This window comes from Copidosoma floridanum, unplaced genomic scaffold (assembly GCF_036245765.1).
Source record: "Copidosoma floridanum isolate Cflo_tuat_1 unplaced genomic scaffold, Cflo_Japanese_pri ptg000021l, whole genome shotgun sequence".
NCBI lineage: Eukaryota > Metazoa > Arthropoda > Insecta > Hymenoptera > Encyrtidae > Copidosoma > Copidosoma floridanum.
In genome coordinates, this window is record NW_028321898.1 from 12,824,687 (window position 1) to 12,844,117 (window position 19,431).

Sequence of the window (19,431 nt, forward strand, 5' to 3'; positions counted from 1 at the left end):
GATTGGAGAAGTGAAGAAAAGGTGGCTCGAAAGGTTTAATTTTCAAGTTAATGATATGGTTGATTATCTAGAGTTTGAACTCCCAGCATTAGCTACTGCATGTCCTCACCATAATGGTGCGTATAGATCTATGTGTGCCACCCACAATGTCAAACGAATGAAAAAATTCTACTTTCATATGGAATGGGAAGATGTTACTGATTCTAAAGAAGATGTATAATAAAAAAACTCAATGAAACTGTATTTTTTTTAAAATTATGTCATAAATAAATGTATTGAATTATATTGTTGTTATTATTTATGTAGCCTTTCCCTCAAAACTAGTTTAAGATTAAAATATTAAGAACCGATGATTCATTCTGATAAAACACACACTTGCGCAGTGCCTACACTAACGTGTATATAAACTAATTTCGGTGCAGAGTGCTGCTTAGTTCATCACGCAGCATTAAACGCGACGGATACGCGTTTATATCGCAGTTAGTACGACGCTTTTGAGCTGCAAAATAAAAATGGAGTTTTACGAGGATTATGTTATTGAGATTAGAGGTTTTCTGAACGCTTCTCGACAGTTTTTACCAAAAGAAGTCGCTGTGGTGTCGCTTATGAGACCAGCGATCAGTCATTAGATTGTGCGGCCCCCATGCAATTTTTCCACCTTACTAATGGATGTGCGCCAAAACAACGACTTTCAGTCGAAGCGAGTGCATGGACTTCGCTGGTTCGAGGGTGATTGTTCCATTAGAAAGTTACAGCAACATTTGTACACTGTAGCAAAAAATGCACATCGAATTTACGTTTATGAAGATAATACAGCCACTTATTTGGAATCGACCATAGGGTGTACTGTGATTAACATTCAGCAGTATATGGTACCATCACGTCACATTCTTAATATGGGATATTCAACAAAGGCGTTAATGTGTGGTACTCATGATGTACAAAAAAGTCTACGTAGAAAGCAATATTGCGCACTTAGTAAAGCTCATTAAATAAAATTGTGGCTTTGCTCTTTGGTGGAAAGTAGCATTGAACCAGACACAGAATGTTTTTTAGATGCGCTTAATAGTTATAAGAAGAAATTTTCTAAAACGCTTCCCAGTTGGGATACTGTTGATGGAATTAATGCTAATGATACTGATACTGATACTGATAGTGACTCTGAAACTGATACCAATGTTGGTGTCAAAAACGATGACTGTGTGTAGGCAAAAAAAAAAAAAAAGAGTAAAGTAAGCATAAAATTTAAGATCAAAAAATTAAAGTACATCTTGCCGTGTGGTAGTACAAAGAAATTAGCGCCGTCTTATAAGCTGATGAGAATTTGCGTATTGCTTCAGTTATCCTGTGACGATAGATCAGGCAACATCAACAACATGGGTCCGATCTTTAGCAAACCAAAATATGAGAGCCTCGGTAAGAAGGAGGAGGAGGACAAAGATGAAAATAGCCGAAAACCTCTTTTAGAAAAGCACGTTGAGGCATCTCAACCAAAAGTGAAGGGAAATTATTATTCCGAAAATATTCGCTCTTATCCAAATAAAGATGGATATGATACATTGAAAAAAAAAATCAATAACCATGAAATTCTTGTGTATTTTTTTTTTTTTTTTGAAGCTAGCAAAAATGTATGTGTATTAAATTTAAAGTTTTGTTATTATTGAAACCCATTTACATACTATCCTAAAAATCTTAAACTTAAATTCATAAACTGGCTGAATTCCTTGGCAAGGTACTGCGTCGAGTAAGCTAACGTTGGTCGCAGCTAAACGGGATCCGCGATCCGCTACACCCACATATGATGCTGGTACATTATACGCCTAAATAAGAAGCGAAGAGTTATCGGCTACGGCTTACACATACGTGTATCCTAGCATGACTCGTTGCACCCGCTGTTGCTAAGAAAGAAATATTACACTGGTACATTGTACGCCTATAAATAAGAAGCGAAAAGTCATCGGCCACGGCTAACACATCCGTATAGATAAGAAATAATAGCTCCATTACTTGGCAAGGTACTGCGTTGAGTAAGCCAACGTTGGTCGCAGCTGAACGGGATACGCGATCCGCTACATCCACTGGTAAGAAATACACGTTCATGCTTGATCTTCCTCTCGCGCTGTACGTTGGGCTTGTCACACCTACACCTTTCGGACCCATCCTGATGACGTCGGAGCTTGATTCGCGGTCGGAAAGGAAGGGAGCTGTCAGTACCATCCGACATCACAGCATCCGGAAGAGGCCCCCTCCCCCTGACGTTACCATCCGAGTAGTCCGCACCACCCACCACCCCTACCACCCGTGCCCCTCCTCCCACCGCCCGATCAGCCTCTCCCCCCCACCGCCTCTCCTCTACCGCCCGATCAGCCTCTCCCCCCACCACCACCTCTCCTCTACCGCCCGATCAGCCTCTTCCCCCACCACCGTCTCTCCTCCACCCACAGCTATAGCTAGAGACTCTCCCCCCACCACTACCTCAGGGGGGAGCTGGGGGGGGGTGCCAGAACCGCCATGGTTTTCCTACTTGTTACGTTTTCTTACATTTTCTTACGTTTTAATATGATTTACCACATGCTGTTACACTTATACTTTTTCATAATAGTTACTCAAGTTTTTTTTATTTAAGGCAAATTTTATTCGAACATGTAAGGAAATGTGCCTAAAAGTTATCAATGATAATAAAAAAAAAAATAAAAAAGTGTAATAAACTGCAAAAAACTGTAAGCTGTTATAAAACATTACAGATGACAACACTTCCTTACAGTTTATTAGAGTTTACTACAGTTGCTTTTTCACGAGATTCAAGTGTCTTTTTAGAATTATAATAATATGTAACGAATCGTAAGACAATGTGTTGAGTTGTAGTTGACTATAATCCAACGTAACAAAACGTGACAAACTGTAACTATGGTCCGAAATCCAACCAAACTGTACATTACATCACAGAAAGTTACGGTTTGCTACGTTTTTTCACATTAACTTTTTCCGGTGGGGAATGTCAAACAGTTACAAAGCATATCTTCAAACGTATGTGGTCAGTTTTGTTTGATGTTTTTGTTTTACGTGAGCAACGGTTTAGGTTTTCAAAAATTTCTCGACAGTTTTTCCGCTGATTTAAAAAAGAATGACGAAATTGCCAGACGTTTTATGTCATTGAGATGTAGCAAAAAAAATTTGAGAAGCTCGGTGTCGGTCGGCAGCGGTTGTCTGGTAAAATGTTTACAAAAAAGTTAGTGAAATGTCTTTGATATAAGTTTATCCATAAATATACTTGTAGTTTGCGTATTCTTGAACATCTAGTGACAGATACTAATGTTACATTATTATGAATTCCAAAAATAAACGATGTCTGCGTTTTGCAATCCTACCTCTGAATGTTTATAGTTTGTAAAAAATTTCATACGCAGCGTTTCTTTATCCGTACGCGATACACGATCATACTTGTTTTAATTAACGTGATCCTGAATGTGCTGTCGACGCAATTTTTCATGCTGAAACGTGACTTACCACCTCCAAACGGTTTTCACACTGTCTCTTTCGAGCTACAACTGGTATAAAAAGTCGGATTAGTCGTTAGTCTCTGCCTGCTCGTCATATCGTCAATACAATCAAACAGAAAAATGGAGTTCCAGAAAAAGAGGGTTGGGGCGTCGGTAGCAATCGATCTCTCAAGCGCAAAGCAGTTTCAACAGTCACCACCGCAGATTTTGTACGAGCTTTATGGATTTAATAAATCATTTGGCAAAAAAGTCATAGTTGGTCTGGAATATAAGAAATTACTTGACAACGATTGGGAACCTGTAGTTCGTCTATTAGGTACAGATTTCGAAGGGATTCCTTTCAAAATTTCGGATTGGAACGAATTCAAATTGGCGTTTACAGACATTGAGAAGTGTTTTACCACGGACGACAGCAACTTGCAGGATATCAAAATTTATGGCTCCAACTGGTCTCTAAAGTTTATTGTAAGTTATAACGACAAGGCTATTGAGCTTGAAGAAGGACGAAAACAAGGCGTGAGTGGTAGTGTCACGAAGCAATATCGTCGTAGTTTAGTTCTAAAAAATATGACCTTTGATCATTTAAGTAAATTTATTGTCAAATGTATTGATTGTAATTTACGTGTATTGAGTGATTTGTCGGATTTAATGCCTACTGTTGTGCAGAAATTTGTAGATTACATTTCAAAAAAAGGTAGTAATATGTATTAAGCGCAAATCGATTATTGTAGATCCGATATTGTAAAGAAAATTGTAAGAGATATGAATAATTCAGATTTAGAGAGTGTGTATGAAAAAGTCGTGTCTACAGATACGACGAAATGCGAATATTTAACAAAAGAATGTACATGCGATTTTATATACAATATGGCGTCATTTCAAACAATTGCACTTGTAGAGGCTTTAAATTCTAAAATAAATTAATAAACGTATGAATCTTTGTTGTTACTTACCTAAAATTCACCCCACATCCTTATAAATCACATTTTATTTTGATGTCATGAAAAAAATTAAAAAATATGTTGGACCCTTCATATTGGAGAAACCTATTAATATTATAAAAAGAATACCCATACTAATCAAGAGGGAGAATTTTTAACCTATCTAGTAACTCAAACGTGGGGCGCCCTCTCTCCACGCTTAAAGTTGGGAGGGGCCCTAACCGTAGTGGGGTCATGTCCCCCGCCCCGCGTGCCTCGTCTTTGCTCATCATGGAAAGCTCTTACGTAGGTGGTGGGGGTTTGTTGTGACGGGCCAAAATCGTCGAAAAAAATTTGTGCGGGAAAATTGAAAAATTCTTTAAAATATAGCTTGGCAAAATTTATAGTTAAAAATATAATTTATTTTGTATTTAAGCGCGAAATTCAACTCATCTCGAAGTGATTTACAGTCTTTGAAATAAAAAAGAAATTTTTTGGTTAATTTAAAAATTGCGCTAATTATTTTTATCAATGTAAGTGGAAAGCCTCGTGATTAAAAACATGATTTCCTTATTTAAAAAAGCAAATGAATTTGAAAAGAAGAATAATTAGTTGTATTTATTTATTTCAACTTACCCCTCTATAGGTAATTGCGAATCCTAATAGTTTATTTGAGAATGTAATTACAAAGGATTTTGTTACTTAGTTTCCAATTTAATTAATTAGGAATTTTGATTGTTTTATCTTCTGCTGAGTTAACGAGTAGATAAGAAATTTTGTTATATAACATAAAAATAAGTTTTAACATATAAGAATTCTATCTTTGCCCAAAGAGATATAAATAAATTTACTTATCATATAAGAAAGAATTACCAAAGGAAAAATCTATAAATCAATAATCAAAAATAATTTCTGTATATATTGCAGGGATTTATAGATTATTTAACACTTAATTTTAATTTGGATAAAAGGTACTTTAAGATGTTTTTCTTCATAGAATGGGTAACCCGAGCAATTTCGCTTTTTTACACTGGGCAACGAACCCGCCCTCCAACATATAATTACTGATACTGATTGTGTGTTGATTCCGAATCTTAGAGTTTTCCCGGCACAGTTTAAAATTCTTAGCTCTTCCTTAAGGAGGTTCGAGAGTAGTAACAAAATGCAGAGATCACAATAATACTGAGTTTTCTTGATAGTTTAGAATACGTAGAACTTACAAGAATTTTTTAAATATTTTTTATAGGTCATTTTTAAAAGAATTATACAAACGAAAATCATGTGATTAACATAGGCTCTTGTGGAAAGTAACCTCTTTGCCTCGCTTAAATGGATTAAACTTTTTGAAAAATGCAAAGGTATTGAAAAAAAATCTACCTACGAGTTAATTTGTTTAATTATTCGGTGAGCAAAATTTAGAGGCATTTTATAGTGCATTTTAAACAAACAAACGTTAAACGTTTGTGGGATACTAGAGGGGGTGCGCGGTAAAGAGGGCTAAGCTGCGTGGGTAGAGGGGACTCTGCCTCGAACCTTTTTAACTACCGCCAAATAGTCGGGGTTACATTCAAAGAAAGGGAGGTCGTAATAAGATTATCTGGACACATCTTTTCTTCTTGAAAATTAGAGACATCTAAGTCTGCAGAGGTTTCTGCAGATAAAGCTGCAGGAGATCCTGCAGAAAATGAGTGCAATAACTCTGCAGGGATTACTGCAGATTGACCTGCAGGATTTGGTGCAGCATTTTCTGCAGGAAGGTTTCGTAAGGGATGAAGTATTTCTATGTCCTGTTCTAGTTGCGAATAGAATTCCTGATGTATTTGATCTTTGCGGAGACATCTTTAATTAATTCTTGGATAGTGCCTTTAACTCTATTAATAACTCTATTAGGAAAGGAGATAACGCTTTCTTCTTTTGTTTTAGTTTTAAAGTAGTTCATCCATTATTTTGTGCCATGTTTTTACGGATCTAAATATGTTTGTAAAAAATATTGGTGTCTTCAATGGTGTCAAAGATTTCATTTTTGGTGGAGAGTAATGCTTTGCCTTAAAGTCACATTTTACTTAATTTTGCCTTAGCAGGCTCAATACCGAAATGAAGTTATCGCTTATTTCCAAAAAATTTGACCTGATGTTAAATAATTATTTTATTAATTTACCTGAAAAGTTTCAAGTACGGTTGCCAGTAAAAATATTGATAAAAAGCTGTTGAAACTTCAAATTTTTTGTAGGTTATGACTAGTCTCTTATGATAGCTACTGAACTTTTCATCGGAAATTGCATTATTTAGACCATGAAACACCGTTTTCCTGCACAAAAAAATAATTGAAGATAGTGTTAACTAAACCCTATCGATCAGTTACGAAAACAGTACAGGTTACCTGTCAATCTAAAAAAATTTTAATATTCAAATTTTAATGTTATTCATTTATTACTAGTATGTAAAAACGCGCCACATTCAAAATGGGTTAGGAAGTCAGCCTAAAATAGTGACATTGTAATTAAATACTAATAAGACAGAATTACACATATTTTCAAAAAAATTCGATGAGACAGTGGAATAAAAAATGAAAATATTGAAATTCGTATGAAGTAGCTTTTTTTATTGTTAATATGTAACTTTTTAAATAACAACAAGCTGTTTGCAACTCAGTTATTTTTATATACATTTAAGAAATAGGGTATTTAATACTAAATATAGTATTGTAGGTAAAGAAATTCATTTTTTAAATAAAGTGCGTATACTAGCTACAACTTTTAGACTCCAAAGTTCGAAGGCAAAGTGAAAAATCAGTAAGTATTTACACACTAATAGAAGACAAGGATAGTACGGTTATGAATGTTATGATATGATAAATAAACTGAAAACAGGGTCCTTGGTTCGTCGGCTGAAATAGAGATCTTTCAAAAAGAGATGTCCACAGTGCATGTTACCAGTTAGACTAAAATGGCCTTACCTAAGGCCTACTGGAATTACCTAAAAAGAGGGCGAAATCGGCACTTTTTGAAAATTGGCGGAAAAACGACATAGCTGATTTAGGTTAATCAGGGCTCATTTTGTTTGTCTTGAAATTGCGCATCTTTTTGATGCAGCAGATTGTTTTGTTGTCCGAATTCCAGCTTTCCGGTAGAAGCCATAAACCCGTTTTGGCCATTTTTACCATTTTTTTGGACCTATTGCTGACATTTTTTCCCGTTTTGAAGAAGTTACGTTTGTTGTCGGGCTCGAGATATATAAAAAAAATTTTTTGGCCCTGGATTTTCATCAAATAGGGGAAGTTTTTATCTAGTTTGCTCACACTAACTCTACTCCACCACTTCTCGTAGCATCACCAACGAGCACATTATTACATGAAAACAAATTTTTATTTTTATTCAATTTTATTTTTTTATTCTTCACCTGGTTTTTCGAAAAAAAAAACATTTTTTTTTTTTTAATCCAGAAACAAAAACATTTTCTCCAAGAATCAAACCTGCGATCTTCGACATGCGAGCTGAAATCAACCCCACTTTTCTTCCAGTGATCCCGGTAAAATAAAACTTCTTATTATTGTGTGGTTTGTAACGTTATTTTGATATAAATATTTATTTACTGTTCGTTAATTAAATTGCTTTAGTTATACATTACACATGTTTGTTACTAAATAATTCATTTAATTGAACCTTTTTTTTTTTAAATTCAACATAACCTTTTTCTTTGTAATAACGTTTATTATTCTATATTATAAATACAAGGTTTATATTTTTTACTTTAGTTTTCACAAGACAATCGTGTCATACTTAGAATATAATCCAAATGGATCTAATAACAAGCGTGAAAGCCGTGCCAAGTTAACGGCAATTGTTTTCATATATCTTCGGTTTTTAAAATTTACGATCATTGATTATGTATGCATTATCATTATGTTTGTAACATGTTTTATTGAAAAAATGTTGATGATCTATTTTACACATGATATTAAATTTTAATAAACATTTACTAATAAAATTAGTTTTCCTATATTTTAAAAGCATTTTTTTATAACATAACTATTGTGGGTGTTGTATACGCAACTGTATGAATGAATGTATCAGCATATGTGACAGATGCGAGCACTATGTCAAATGTTATTAGAGTAAGTAGTTTTTTTGAAATAATTGGAAAACGCAGTGAAACGGGTACTCTCGTACTGGCCTGCCTGGTAGCAAGACGTATTATGGCTATACTTGTACTTTTCTCACATTTATATTCTTTAATTCTTTATAATTGCTTTTTTTTGATATGTATTAAATATAAAAATATATACCAAAACCAAACCTAATTAAAGTACATGAAGTCATTTCAATGCTGATTGCACCACCTTCGTACAGAACATGGTTTCATGGAGGATATATTTATATTCGTTAACTGACTGCCTTAGAGTATACCTTCATACTTGGGAACCCAAGAACCCACTGTCCACTGTTTTAAAATTTCAGGACTTGAGAGAAATGTCTGCGATTAGAGACAATCCCGGTGAGTCTCGGCCCTATGGCAACCCTACCTACGAGATATCCTTAAAGATGTTTGAGATGTTATTCACGATGTCGTTTAATACGTCTTTGCTTCGGATATAGGGTCTTATACTATGGGATCATTATAAAATGTAATTTTCAAGGTAATTTCAAGTTTAGCTTGGATTGTGAAAAATAATATTAATGAAAACATACTTAACACCATACACATCTTGAATTAAAATTAGTAAAAATTTTAATTCTCAGCAGAATCTTTATTTAAATATTACTATGTTATAATCAATATTAATTTTTTTTAGGGAATGCCATATCATACAGCAGCCTAAAACTATTCGCTGTAGTTAAAATAACTAAACCAACAGTTATGCCGAACAATATTTTATCACGAGGTCCACCCATGAGAAACACCGGTTTTTCCACGTTTTCCTAAAAATTTTAATTTATGTATTTCTTACAAATCACAAGTATCATATATTTGAATTACCTGAAATTTTTTATACTTGGCTAGCAACTTAGGATCCAATGTAGAAAAAGCTGTAGAAGATATGGTTTTGAGTGGTTTGGTTTTGACGGTGTCCCAAATCATTTTTGGCGAATCTACTTTGTTCAATGGGTGGACTGACTGTAAAGTATTGAAAGTGTTATTTTTTAATTTAACATTACACTTTATATTTTGTTTATTACATGAAAGACATAAGGAAGACCACACGGATAAATGTTTTTTAATAACTTTAAATAATAATTTCATATTAAAATGTTTAAATTTTAAAATTCAGAAAATGTATTTAATAATATATGTTATAGTTCTACAATTGTCTAATTTGATTTTTGTGTCTGCTTGCAAAAATTAAAAATTTATTATTCAAATGCTATTGGAACTTCGGTTTTCTTTTTCGAAGCTCAATTTTTGATGAATAGTATTGATTAATTTTTGATGGCACATTAATTTTTGATTTCATAATTTAATTTCAACATAACTGCTAATTTAAAACTGAGAAAAAAAATTCTCTGTTTAATTTTATTAATTTGGTTATTTGAAATCACTTATGATCCTGAATAATAATGCTGTCACATTAAAGTCACTAATCACTTACTTAATAGACATATTAATGTTTCTGAGCATTATCTAATGAGGATGAGTATTAAAAAAATAATATGTTCCAACATTTCAGTTTATCTTCAGTACCCTAATCAGAAAATACGGTTAAAATATAGTATACTTTACAAACAAGTCAGTATACAACAATGGCTACAATATTCATAAATATACTAATATTGTCAAGCGAAAAATTTTTTATTCGGCATCATTCTTGATATTTAACGTGAATTTCATAATGATAATGACAACAATTAATTCTTTATTGTAATAAGTGTCATGGAGGCATTGGCATAAGTACTGCAGTATTCTACAAAACTTAAGCTAATCTAATAGTTCCTTTTTTTACTAGCAACAACTACCCAAAATAAAGTGAAAGAATACGACGGATCATTACCAAAGTAATATGCCATTAATTCTCGAAGTAATGTTTCAAGAACGAATTTTACTCACAATAGGATATAGGGGTTGAAGACAAGAAGACTCTTGAAGACGACCTGTAAATGAATTAAAATGATGAATCAGCATCTTCTTTTACGTGTATAATCAATGTAGAAAAAAAAGTAATTAAAAAATAACAACTGCTATTTAGATGTCTGAATGAAATAAAACCGAATGTATTGTACTTGAATAGAGAAATTTCAAAAAGAATTTATCTTAGTCTCTAAATTGATATACGAATCACGTCTCTAATTTTACGTAATAATTAGATCTATAGTGATATTGGTTTTGTTTTAGGGTGCGGTCACATGAAGATTACGGACTCCTTGAGTGCGCTCCGTAGCGTAGCCTACGCTCCCACCGTTGGCTACGTGCAAGAGAGACAGAGACACACTTCGATGTTGTGTCTCTCTCTACTTGTGCTTTAGCGCCATGCCGCCATAGAGATATACGGATAGAGGGCGCTAGAGGCTGAATACAGCGATACGGTAAAAGAAAGAGATGGTTGCCAAGTGTCCTCTCTGTTTCTGTCTACTCGAGCGCTGTGATTGGCTGATGCTCAAGAGGCAATAACCTAGGTTCTACCTAGGCTCCTTTCTTTCTACAGCTGTGTCAGTAAGTGCCGCTGACGGCCAGAATACCCCCTTGAGCAGAAGCCAATCACAGCGCTCAGCTAGAAAGAGATGGAGAGGACACTCGGCGACCATCTCTTTCTTCTACCGTATCACACACCTTTACGTACATTAGTGTAATAAGCGCACTTCCTTATATCTCTATGTTTAGCGCCGTACATAAGAACGAGCAGTCTATTTCTTATATATCTATGGACTATTCTGACTTTGCTTCCGACTGTGGGTGTAATCCGCAATCGCCGCCAGTAGTTACCATAGATCTATGGTAGTTACATATGTAAGACGTGACAACGTTGCGTGGTTGGGGGCGCTACTGTCGATGGGATCCGCAATCCCGCCAGCAGTAAAGCAGATGACGTCAGTCTACTAGCTCTTTTTCGTGACATTTTCTGATGGTAAACAAAGCTTATTGTGCTAGACGTAAACAAACACGCAGACCAAAAAAAATAGTTTCTAGTGCCAAAAACAAATATGGAAATAGCAGCTTTACTGCTGGCGGGATTGCGCAGGATCACAGCAAAAATGTCACGAAAAAGAGCAAGTAGACTGACGTCGTCTGCTTTACTGCTGGCGGGATTGCGGATCACATCACCAGTAAATCGACAGTAGTGCCCCCAACCATGCAACGTTGTCGCGTTTTACATATGTAACTGCTGGCGGCGATTGCGGACTATACCCTGTGACCGATGCGTGGTGTAAGATATAGTAATTACACTGCAGTATAGGCTCCAGGCACAAAAACCCCCAGCGCCAACATGTGGCTCAACGGTGAGTCCACGTGGTTACGAGCATACGAGCCCGAGTAAAAATGTAAGTGGGCAGCCAAGCTAAAACGCATGGTCCAAATCAAGCAACCAAGCCTGGCTGCAGGTGGGTTTGTAATACAGCACTGTCTTGAGGGCAGCTTGGCCTGACTTGCCATGACTTTCGCTCAGTAATCGCCCACTTTCGTTTGCACTGATATTGGTTATATACAAGCATACAAGTATGTACACATATTCATGTGTGTGATGCGCGCTCGCATATCATACTATATTTGTATACTTATTCATAGACGTCTCTGTATTATACTGATCTACAGGCGAAAGTGGGCGATTATTGGGCGAAAGTTATGCTCAGTCAGGCCAAGCTGCGCCCAAGTCAGTGCTGTATTACAAACCCACTGGAGGCCAAGTCAGGTGGCAAGTAAGCTGTGGCCAAGTTGGGCGGTGTGGCAGCCAAGCTTGGGCCCAGTTTTCGCCCACTTTCAATTTCTACTCGGGAGAATACACGGAGTAGCATAGTTGCCTAATGTCAATAATTTTTTTTATTATTATCAAGATCATTTCTTATAGTCCGATTATCTCAGTTAGAATCCCTAACTCCTCAACTTCACTATGATATTTTTTTCAGCATGAGGTTTTGCTTTAATAAGTTGTGAAAAAGATATATATTTCTTTGTCGCTTGTGAATGTAATGTAAGTTACATTACCTGCAATATAGCTAACATGTACGAGCAATAAGGAAACATAAGTCTCTTTTACAACTAATTAGAGCAAAATCTCATGCTGAAAAAATATCGCCGTAAAGTTAAGGAGTTAGGGATTCTAATTGAAATAATCACACATGTCTACCCGACTCGTCCGTTAGAAGCGGAATCTGATGTCCACTGGTTTACACAGGAGTTCAATTCCTCCGTCATTTCTTGCCCTTGAATTGTAAGCGTTGGAAGTTAGACCGTTGGAAGTCGTCACCATTGGGTCCTTCCCCTTACATTGTCACACATACGCATACTACTCAATTGTAATTGATACATGACCTTTTTCTTCAATGTTCATCTTGATTTGTGTCAATAAATCTAGATTTTGGTTCCGGAGTTTTTTTTTTTTCCGTCAAAACTTCTCAAACGTTTCAGAGAATTTAAAAATTTATGTACAGTATCGATTTTTTATCAAAATAGATTACATGCTGTTTATTATTTATTTTTATGATCAAAAAAGTAATAATATTGTATTTCAATATTTGTATTTTCTTGAGTACATAATTTTTATTCGTATTTCTCGTGCGCTTGATGGTGACAGGTAGAAAATTAGAAAATTCAACATGAAAGACTGTTTGCTTCAACGCTGTGATTTTAGCTGATCATTTTGGTCGAAAAGAACACATCTTGTAGTCTTGTAGTTATGTGGCGGAGTCCATACGTATTACGTACCTTCTGCTATCCTCCTATTACATTAGTCCGGGAGCCAGGGTACTTTTCGTAGCCGATGGAGGTCTATGGTTGCACCAAAGTTTTTTTTATGTATTTTGATGCACTGAATCCGATTTGCGAAGTTGCTTGGCTGTAAAGTTGGCCGATTAATTGTTATAAACATTTTTTATAAACAAATAAGAAATTTTCATTTTTTTGACATAAAAAAATTTTTTTTAGATTCTTTGGCCAATTTTAAGACAAAAAGTATTCTTGTCATTTTTTCGTAAAACCCTTCGTTTACGAGTAAAAAATTCACGAAGTTTCGAAAAACAGGGGTTAACTTAAATTAACTGAATTCTTAGTCTCAGTTTATCATTTGCATTGCATAAACTTGTTTTACTACTTATTCTTTTTCCTTTTTACAGTAGAATATCGGAAGAAAGTTTAAATGCAGCTCTTTATAAATAAACATAATGAACTCTCATGCGTGGTCTCCAGTACATACTTACCGCGTAAGCGCGCAATAGACCTAACGATGAGGCATTGCTAGATAAAAATCCAATTCAAATCATACATTGCTCATTCCATATTATTGTAGTACTATATTATACGAAAGTTTTAAGCCGTGTTGGATTAAAAAATATGCATTAATAAATGTGCAACGTATGGTCGAATTTCGTGAAAAACCCTGTTTTTCGAAACTTCGTGAATTTTTTACTCGTAAACGAAGGGTTTTACGAAAAAATGACAAGAATACTTTTTGCCTTAAAATTGGCCAAAGAATCTAAAAAAAATTTTTTTATGTCAAAAAAATGAAAATTTCTTATTTGTTTATAAAAAATGTTTATAACAATTAATCGGCCAACTTTACAGCCAAGCACCTTCGAAAATCGGATTTAGTGCATCAAAATACATAAAAAAAACTTTGGTGCAACCATAGACCTCCATCGGCTTCGAAAAGTACCCTGGCTCCCGGACTACATGTAAGGACTGCGTAAGGAGCCAGCTCCGTGTATTATCGATCCAAGGGCGTACTGTTTCGATATATCGAATACATATATGTATTATAGAGAAGTATGGGCTTCTCACAGTTCTCACGATAATATAGCGCTACCGATCGCACTGACCTTAAAAGTCGAGTGATATGTGCGCCAAAATGAAAATGTCATTTTATTATTAGTCAAATAATAAATTAGCTGTAACAATGGCAATGACAACAACAATAATGATAATAATAATAATAATAATGAATAATATAAAATGATACCAGACGACTTTAGTACACATTAATTAATATAAAAAGAGCTGTACGGAATCCCTTATGTAAGCTCTGACTCTTTGTATTCATGTACGTACTTTCCAAGGAGCCCTAGTGCAAGCTTTGACTCAGTTACATTCCTGCACGTTCCTTCCAAGAAGCCCGCAAGCGGCGCAAGCCCTAGCACAAGCTCTGACTCATTCGCTTTCCTTCTATCACACCCATATCCCCAGAACCTGTACGAAAGATATCTAGGTCAACACGGTCCAGCCCTCACCCCAAAGCAATCACGCAAGCTTGCGAACTGACGCATAGTACCCAGGACCCACACGATCTGCAAATCACGCGAGATCCACATCACCGGACCCGGAGGAGCATATAAAAGGGACAGACACCAGGAGGCAGGCCGATAGTGAAACTCTGAGTTCCATCGAGGCCAGACTGCTGTAGAGCTTGCAACGATCAGTTTGGCGCTCTTCTAATAACCAAAAGGCTCGTAAGCCTCTGTATACGTTCTATGCTTAGCCAGGGTAGTCCGAAAATCAAAAAACGATTTCCTAGGCCCAGGTTGACAACCTAGACATCATCTCGACGAGCTTTTGGAGAAGAACTTCTCATCAGGAATACAAACGGCTGCCCGAGCACCAAAAGCTTCCAAATACCTAGAGACCGATTCCCAGAGTATCAGGGATCTTCCTGGCCTTGGCCTGGCACTTTCGTGCCTTATTGGGTAACGAACTTTTGAGGTAAAATATTGGACCGCCACTCAGGTCCAACGTATTTTGTCCCGGAGCTGTTGGTGGACTCTTCAGTAAGTCATACCCGCCAGCTCCCATGCCTTAGACACCTACTTAGGGTGCTCACACTAAACTGAAACTTCCTTACACACAAACTAATGGATAATCCTGCCATTTGCGGATAAGCAGTAAGCGAGTAAGCACAAGAGAGAGATGACACGCCTAGCGGACAGTTAGCGAAGTATCATCTAGTGATACCAAAGTTCCCCACATACTTTCCCCCCAGTCACGACGACTACGAAGAGTTGGAAAGTGACATACAGATAATATAGAAAGCAGAGTAATGGCAAAGTAGGAACTCGGAAACCATATATGTGAGACGTGAATTTTAACGTCAGAGTCACACCAATGTGGGGTAAAATAATGGACCGATACTCAGGTCTATTAACGTGTTTCGTCTCAGAGCTGTTAGTGGACTCGTCACCTACTTTTGGACTGCTCACACTAAACTGAAACTTCGTTAAATACTAACTGATAAATAACCCTCAGCGTTGGGTGAGACGGATTAAATATCGGAACTTTTTCCCTAGATCGTATATATCTAGGAAAAATGTTCCGCCGGGCAGACAGCAGTGCTAGGGGCATTGCCAAAGACGGTTTCCACAACGCTCAAAAATTCAAAATTTTTTAATTAATAAAACAAGCGCCCATCATCCAATGATCTAAGGTGCTTACTGACCACTCTATTAAATCATAAAATATTAATTTATAACACAAGTGCCTATCACCTGATGACCTGGGGTACTTACAGATCGCTATATAAAAGAATGAAATGTTATATAATAACATAAGCGTCTATCATCTGATGATCTTGTCTGCTTACTGGCCACTCAATCAATCAAAAAATTGGTAATTAATCACACAAGCGTCGCTCACCTAATAATCTAGGAAGCTAATGAGCTAATTAGCCAATAGGCCACTCTGATAAACAATTATAAACATAGATAGAGTGGCCAGAAAGTGCCCTAGGTCATTGGGTAATAGGTGGTTGCCTTATTATTTAACATTTTATTACTAATTAGTGTAATCAGTGAGCAACCTGAGTCACTGGGTCATAGGCGCTTGTGTTGTTATTTAACATTTTACTATCAGTGTTGGGTGAAGAGGATATGATTTTGCATTTTTGTCACTAGGACCTATATACAGCTACAGATCCTAGTAAGAAGAATGCAAAAGCTAAACAGGAGGAGGGAAGAAGCCAGTGGTTCTCCCCAAATGTGACTGGCAAACTTGCGGGAAATTCAAATTGGCAATGTGGCGCAAGACGCAAATCCCCAGATAACTCTACACAATTTCATGCATAATAACTAATCCCAAGCTATTAAACCCAATAACCCAATGGGCCAATAAGCAGACTCATGAGTTTGAATGAATAATAAAATTTATTTATTAACAAAGCAAGCGCCAATCCCCACACGACCCGGGGTGCTTACTGATCGCTTACTTAAATGACTATAAATAAAATAGTAACCCAAGCGCCTATCCCCACAAACCCGGGGCGCTTACTGGTTGCTTTAGATATTGATAAAATGAAATAATAACGCAAGCGCCTATCCCCACACAACCCGGGATGCTTACTAGTTACTTTAATTATTTATGATTAATAAAATAAAAACACAAGCGCCTATCCCCACATAACCCAGGGTGCTTACGAGCCGCTTTGATTATTAATTAAGGGGGCTCCTTCACGAAACTCCCCAAACAGAGATATATTATTTCTTGTGAATAAAAGTCTACTGAATTTAATTGTGGTCTAAATTATATTTCAAATGGGTCAAAATTTTGAGAAATCCGAGCTCAAAGTTGTAACTATTAGCACGTGTTCCTATGGGGCAGCGTGAAAAACAATTTGTTTTCGTTTATAATAAACCTAAATTAAATGTCTCAGCAGACTGAATATATACGTTTTGTAGATGAAGTCTTCCTCTGTAATATGCTGTATTAAAAATTGTGGATAAAGGACCATTTTAGCGAGATATTTGTGATGGAAATAAATAAATAGTGTCCGGGAGTTTAGAAGGTCACGTGGGTAGCAGACGTACTTGTTCACGACATATATATACCATATACCTATATATTACATCGCTATACTACACCAACACAGGTGGTCTGGTCTGGTGGTGTACCCTCGTATGCACTAGACTGGTCAAAATAATAATTAATTTTTCGTACAAAGTTAAACTACACACATAAATATCATTTTTCCCACTTCATACGTTATTAAAAATATCATAATGATTTTCAGACACATTTGTTTATTGAAAAACAAAACTTTATTTTTTGTTTGTCTTTGACCTCAGCAGTAGTCGTAGGAGCCCCCTTAAATAAATAGAATAACACAATCGCCAATGCTCAAACAACCCGGGGCGCTTACTGGTTGCTTTAAATATTGATAAAATAAAATAATAACGCAAGCGCCTATCCCCACACAACCCGGGGTGCTTACTGGTTGCTTTAATTATTTATGATAAATAAAATAATAACATGAGCGTCAATCACCACACAACCCAGGGCGCTTACTGGTCGCTTTGTTAATTAAAATAATACATAAAATAACACAAGCGCCAATCACCACACAAGCCGGAGCGCTTTCTGGCCACTTTAAAATTTAATGCTTTAAATAATTGTTAGATGTATTGTTGGCGCTCGTAACTGAATTATTACGCATGCGCAACAGCAAGAAGACCAAGACGAGACGCTGTGACGCTGCACTTCAGCGTCAAGTAACTTCGGTTTTTGTTCACTCTCGCGCAGTCAGCCAGTCTGTACACACACGCATTCTCTGTCTTCGCTTTTCTCTTACGTTTTAGCCTACCTTTTTCTGTTCGTTTATCCATTGTACTCAAGATAGTAAAGTGTAAAGATAGTCAAACCTTAAGATAGTATAAATAAACGTTTTTAAGTTCAATTCGATATTTGGAGTGTGTTTTATTCGCCAAGTCACCCGCCTAATCCCATACTGCTAACAGGTTATGGGCCCTAATTGGTAGTGTGGGTGTGAAATCTGTTCGATCGCGTCTTGTGTTCTTCTCCTCTTTTAGTTTCTTTTTCCGCTCCGCGCTTGAGCTTGTCGCGCGTTCTCTGTGTGCTTTCTTTTTACCTGTTTATTACGCGGGAAACGTAATGGCGGAAGCAACCGGGAGCTCTGTGTCGGGCAGCGAGCACTGCAAGATGGAAGAGCTTGGCAGTCCTCTCACCCCGACTACCACCGAAGCGGCAGAAGAACAGCCCCAGGAGGCAGCGGATCGGGATCGAGATGGAGGTACAGCGGCCGAATCGCCTCGAGATATGGACGTCGCCCCTACTATCGAGGCTTCGGGCGGAGCTGTAGGAAGGGAGGAAGTGAAGAAGAAAGTGAGCAGTAGTAAGTACTAGAAATAGATATTGTTTTGAAGACTCGGTAATTGCGTAAGGTGTTGTTGTCGTTGGGTCACGTTCGCTTAAAATCTCTAAAGACAAAAATTGGTGTCTTGCCTTAAGATGGAGCAAGACAGCTCACTTAAGATTGCATGATTGAGATTCCCTTAATTAGAAGGCTTTCCTTTGTTTTTACGGAGATTCGCAGAACTCGAGAGAGCCGGCACGCGTTTGTTTATGTGAGGGAGAGGCCCGCATCGTGACAAAGGAAGCGCGTTTCTTGATGAACCTGCCAGTCACTGCCAAGGGGGACGCCTTGAGGCGAGGAGGGGTTGCGCGTCTTGGTTATGGCTTGCGTTCGGCTGAACTGAGTGTGCGCGTCCTCTCATGCTACGGCTGGTGGCGCGCGTCGTAGTAAGCGATGTTGATCGGCCATTTTAATTCTCTCTCTATGCATGTCACACATGATGCTAGCGCCATTTTCCTTCGCATTTGCTTACGCCCGATCTCCGTGTCACTTTCACAAGAAAACTAATAACCTAACGCGCACGATAACAAAATATAAAATACTTTTACCTTTTAATTCCCTGTTAATTTTAGGTCAAAATGCCCTCAATATGCTAAATGACGCATATAAAAAGATTGAAGACGATCTAGGGGAACTAGACGAGGTGGTAGTAACTCGTAAAAACAACCAGGCCATATTTTCCGTAAATAATGAAACTGTTGCATACATGGGAGGAGATGCACATCGCAATCAAGAT

At 36.8% G+C, this 19,431-nt stretch overlaps 1 protein-coding gene across 1 annotated transcript; it reads right to left on the reverse strand.

Annotated features, from left to right (window-relative positions):
* Positions 1 to 9,108: 9,108 nt before the first annotated feature.
* On the reverse strand, positions 9,109 to 10,661 carry LOC149374122 (cytochrome c oxidase subunit 7A1, mitochondrial; the record flags this gene model as incomplete). The annotated part of the gene is made up of 4 exons (XM_089594730.1): positions 9,109 to 9,339; positions 9,398 to 9,535; positions 10,463 to 10,506; positions 10,592 to 10,661. Coding segments are annotated over 4 exons (393 nt in total), but the record flags the coding sequence as incomplete, so codon positions are not given.
* Between the last annotated feature and the right edge of the window lie 8,770 nt (positions 10,662 to 19,431).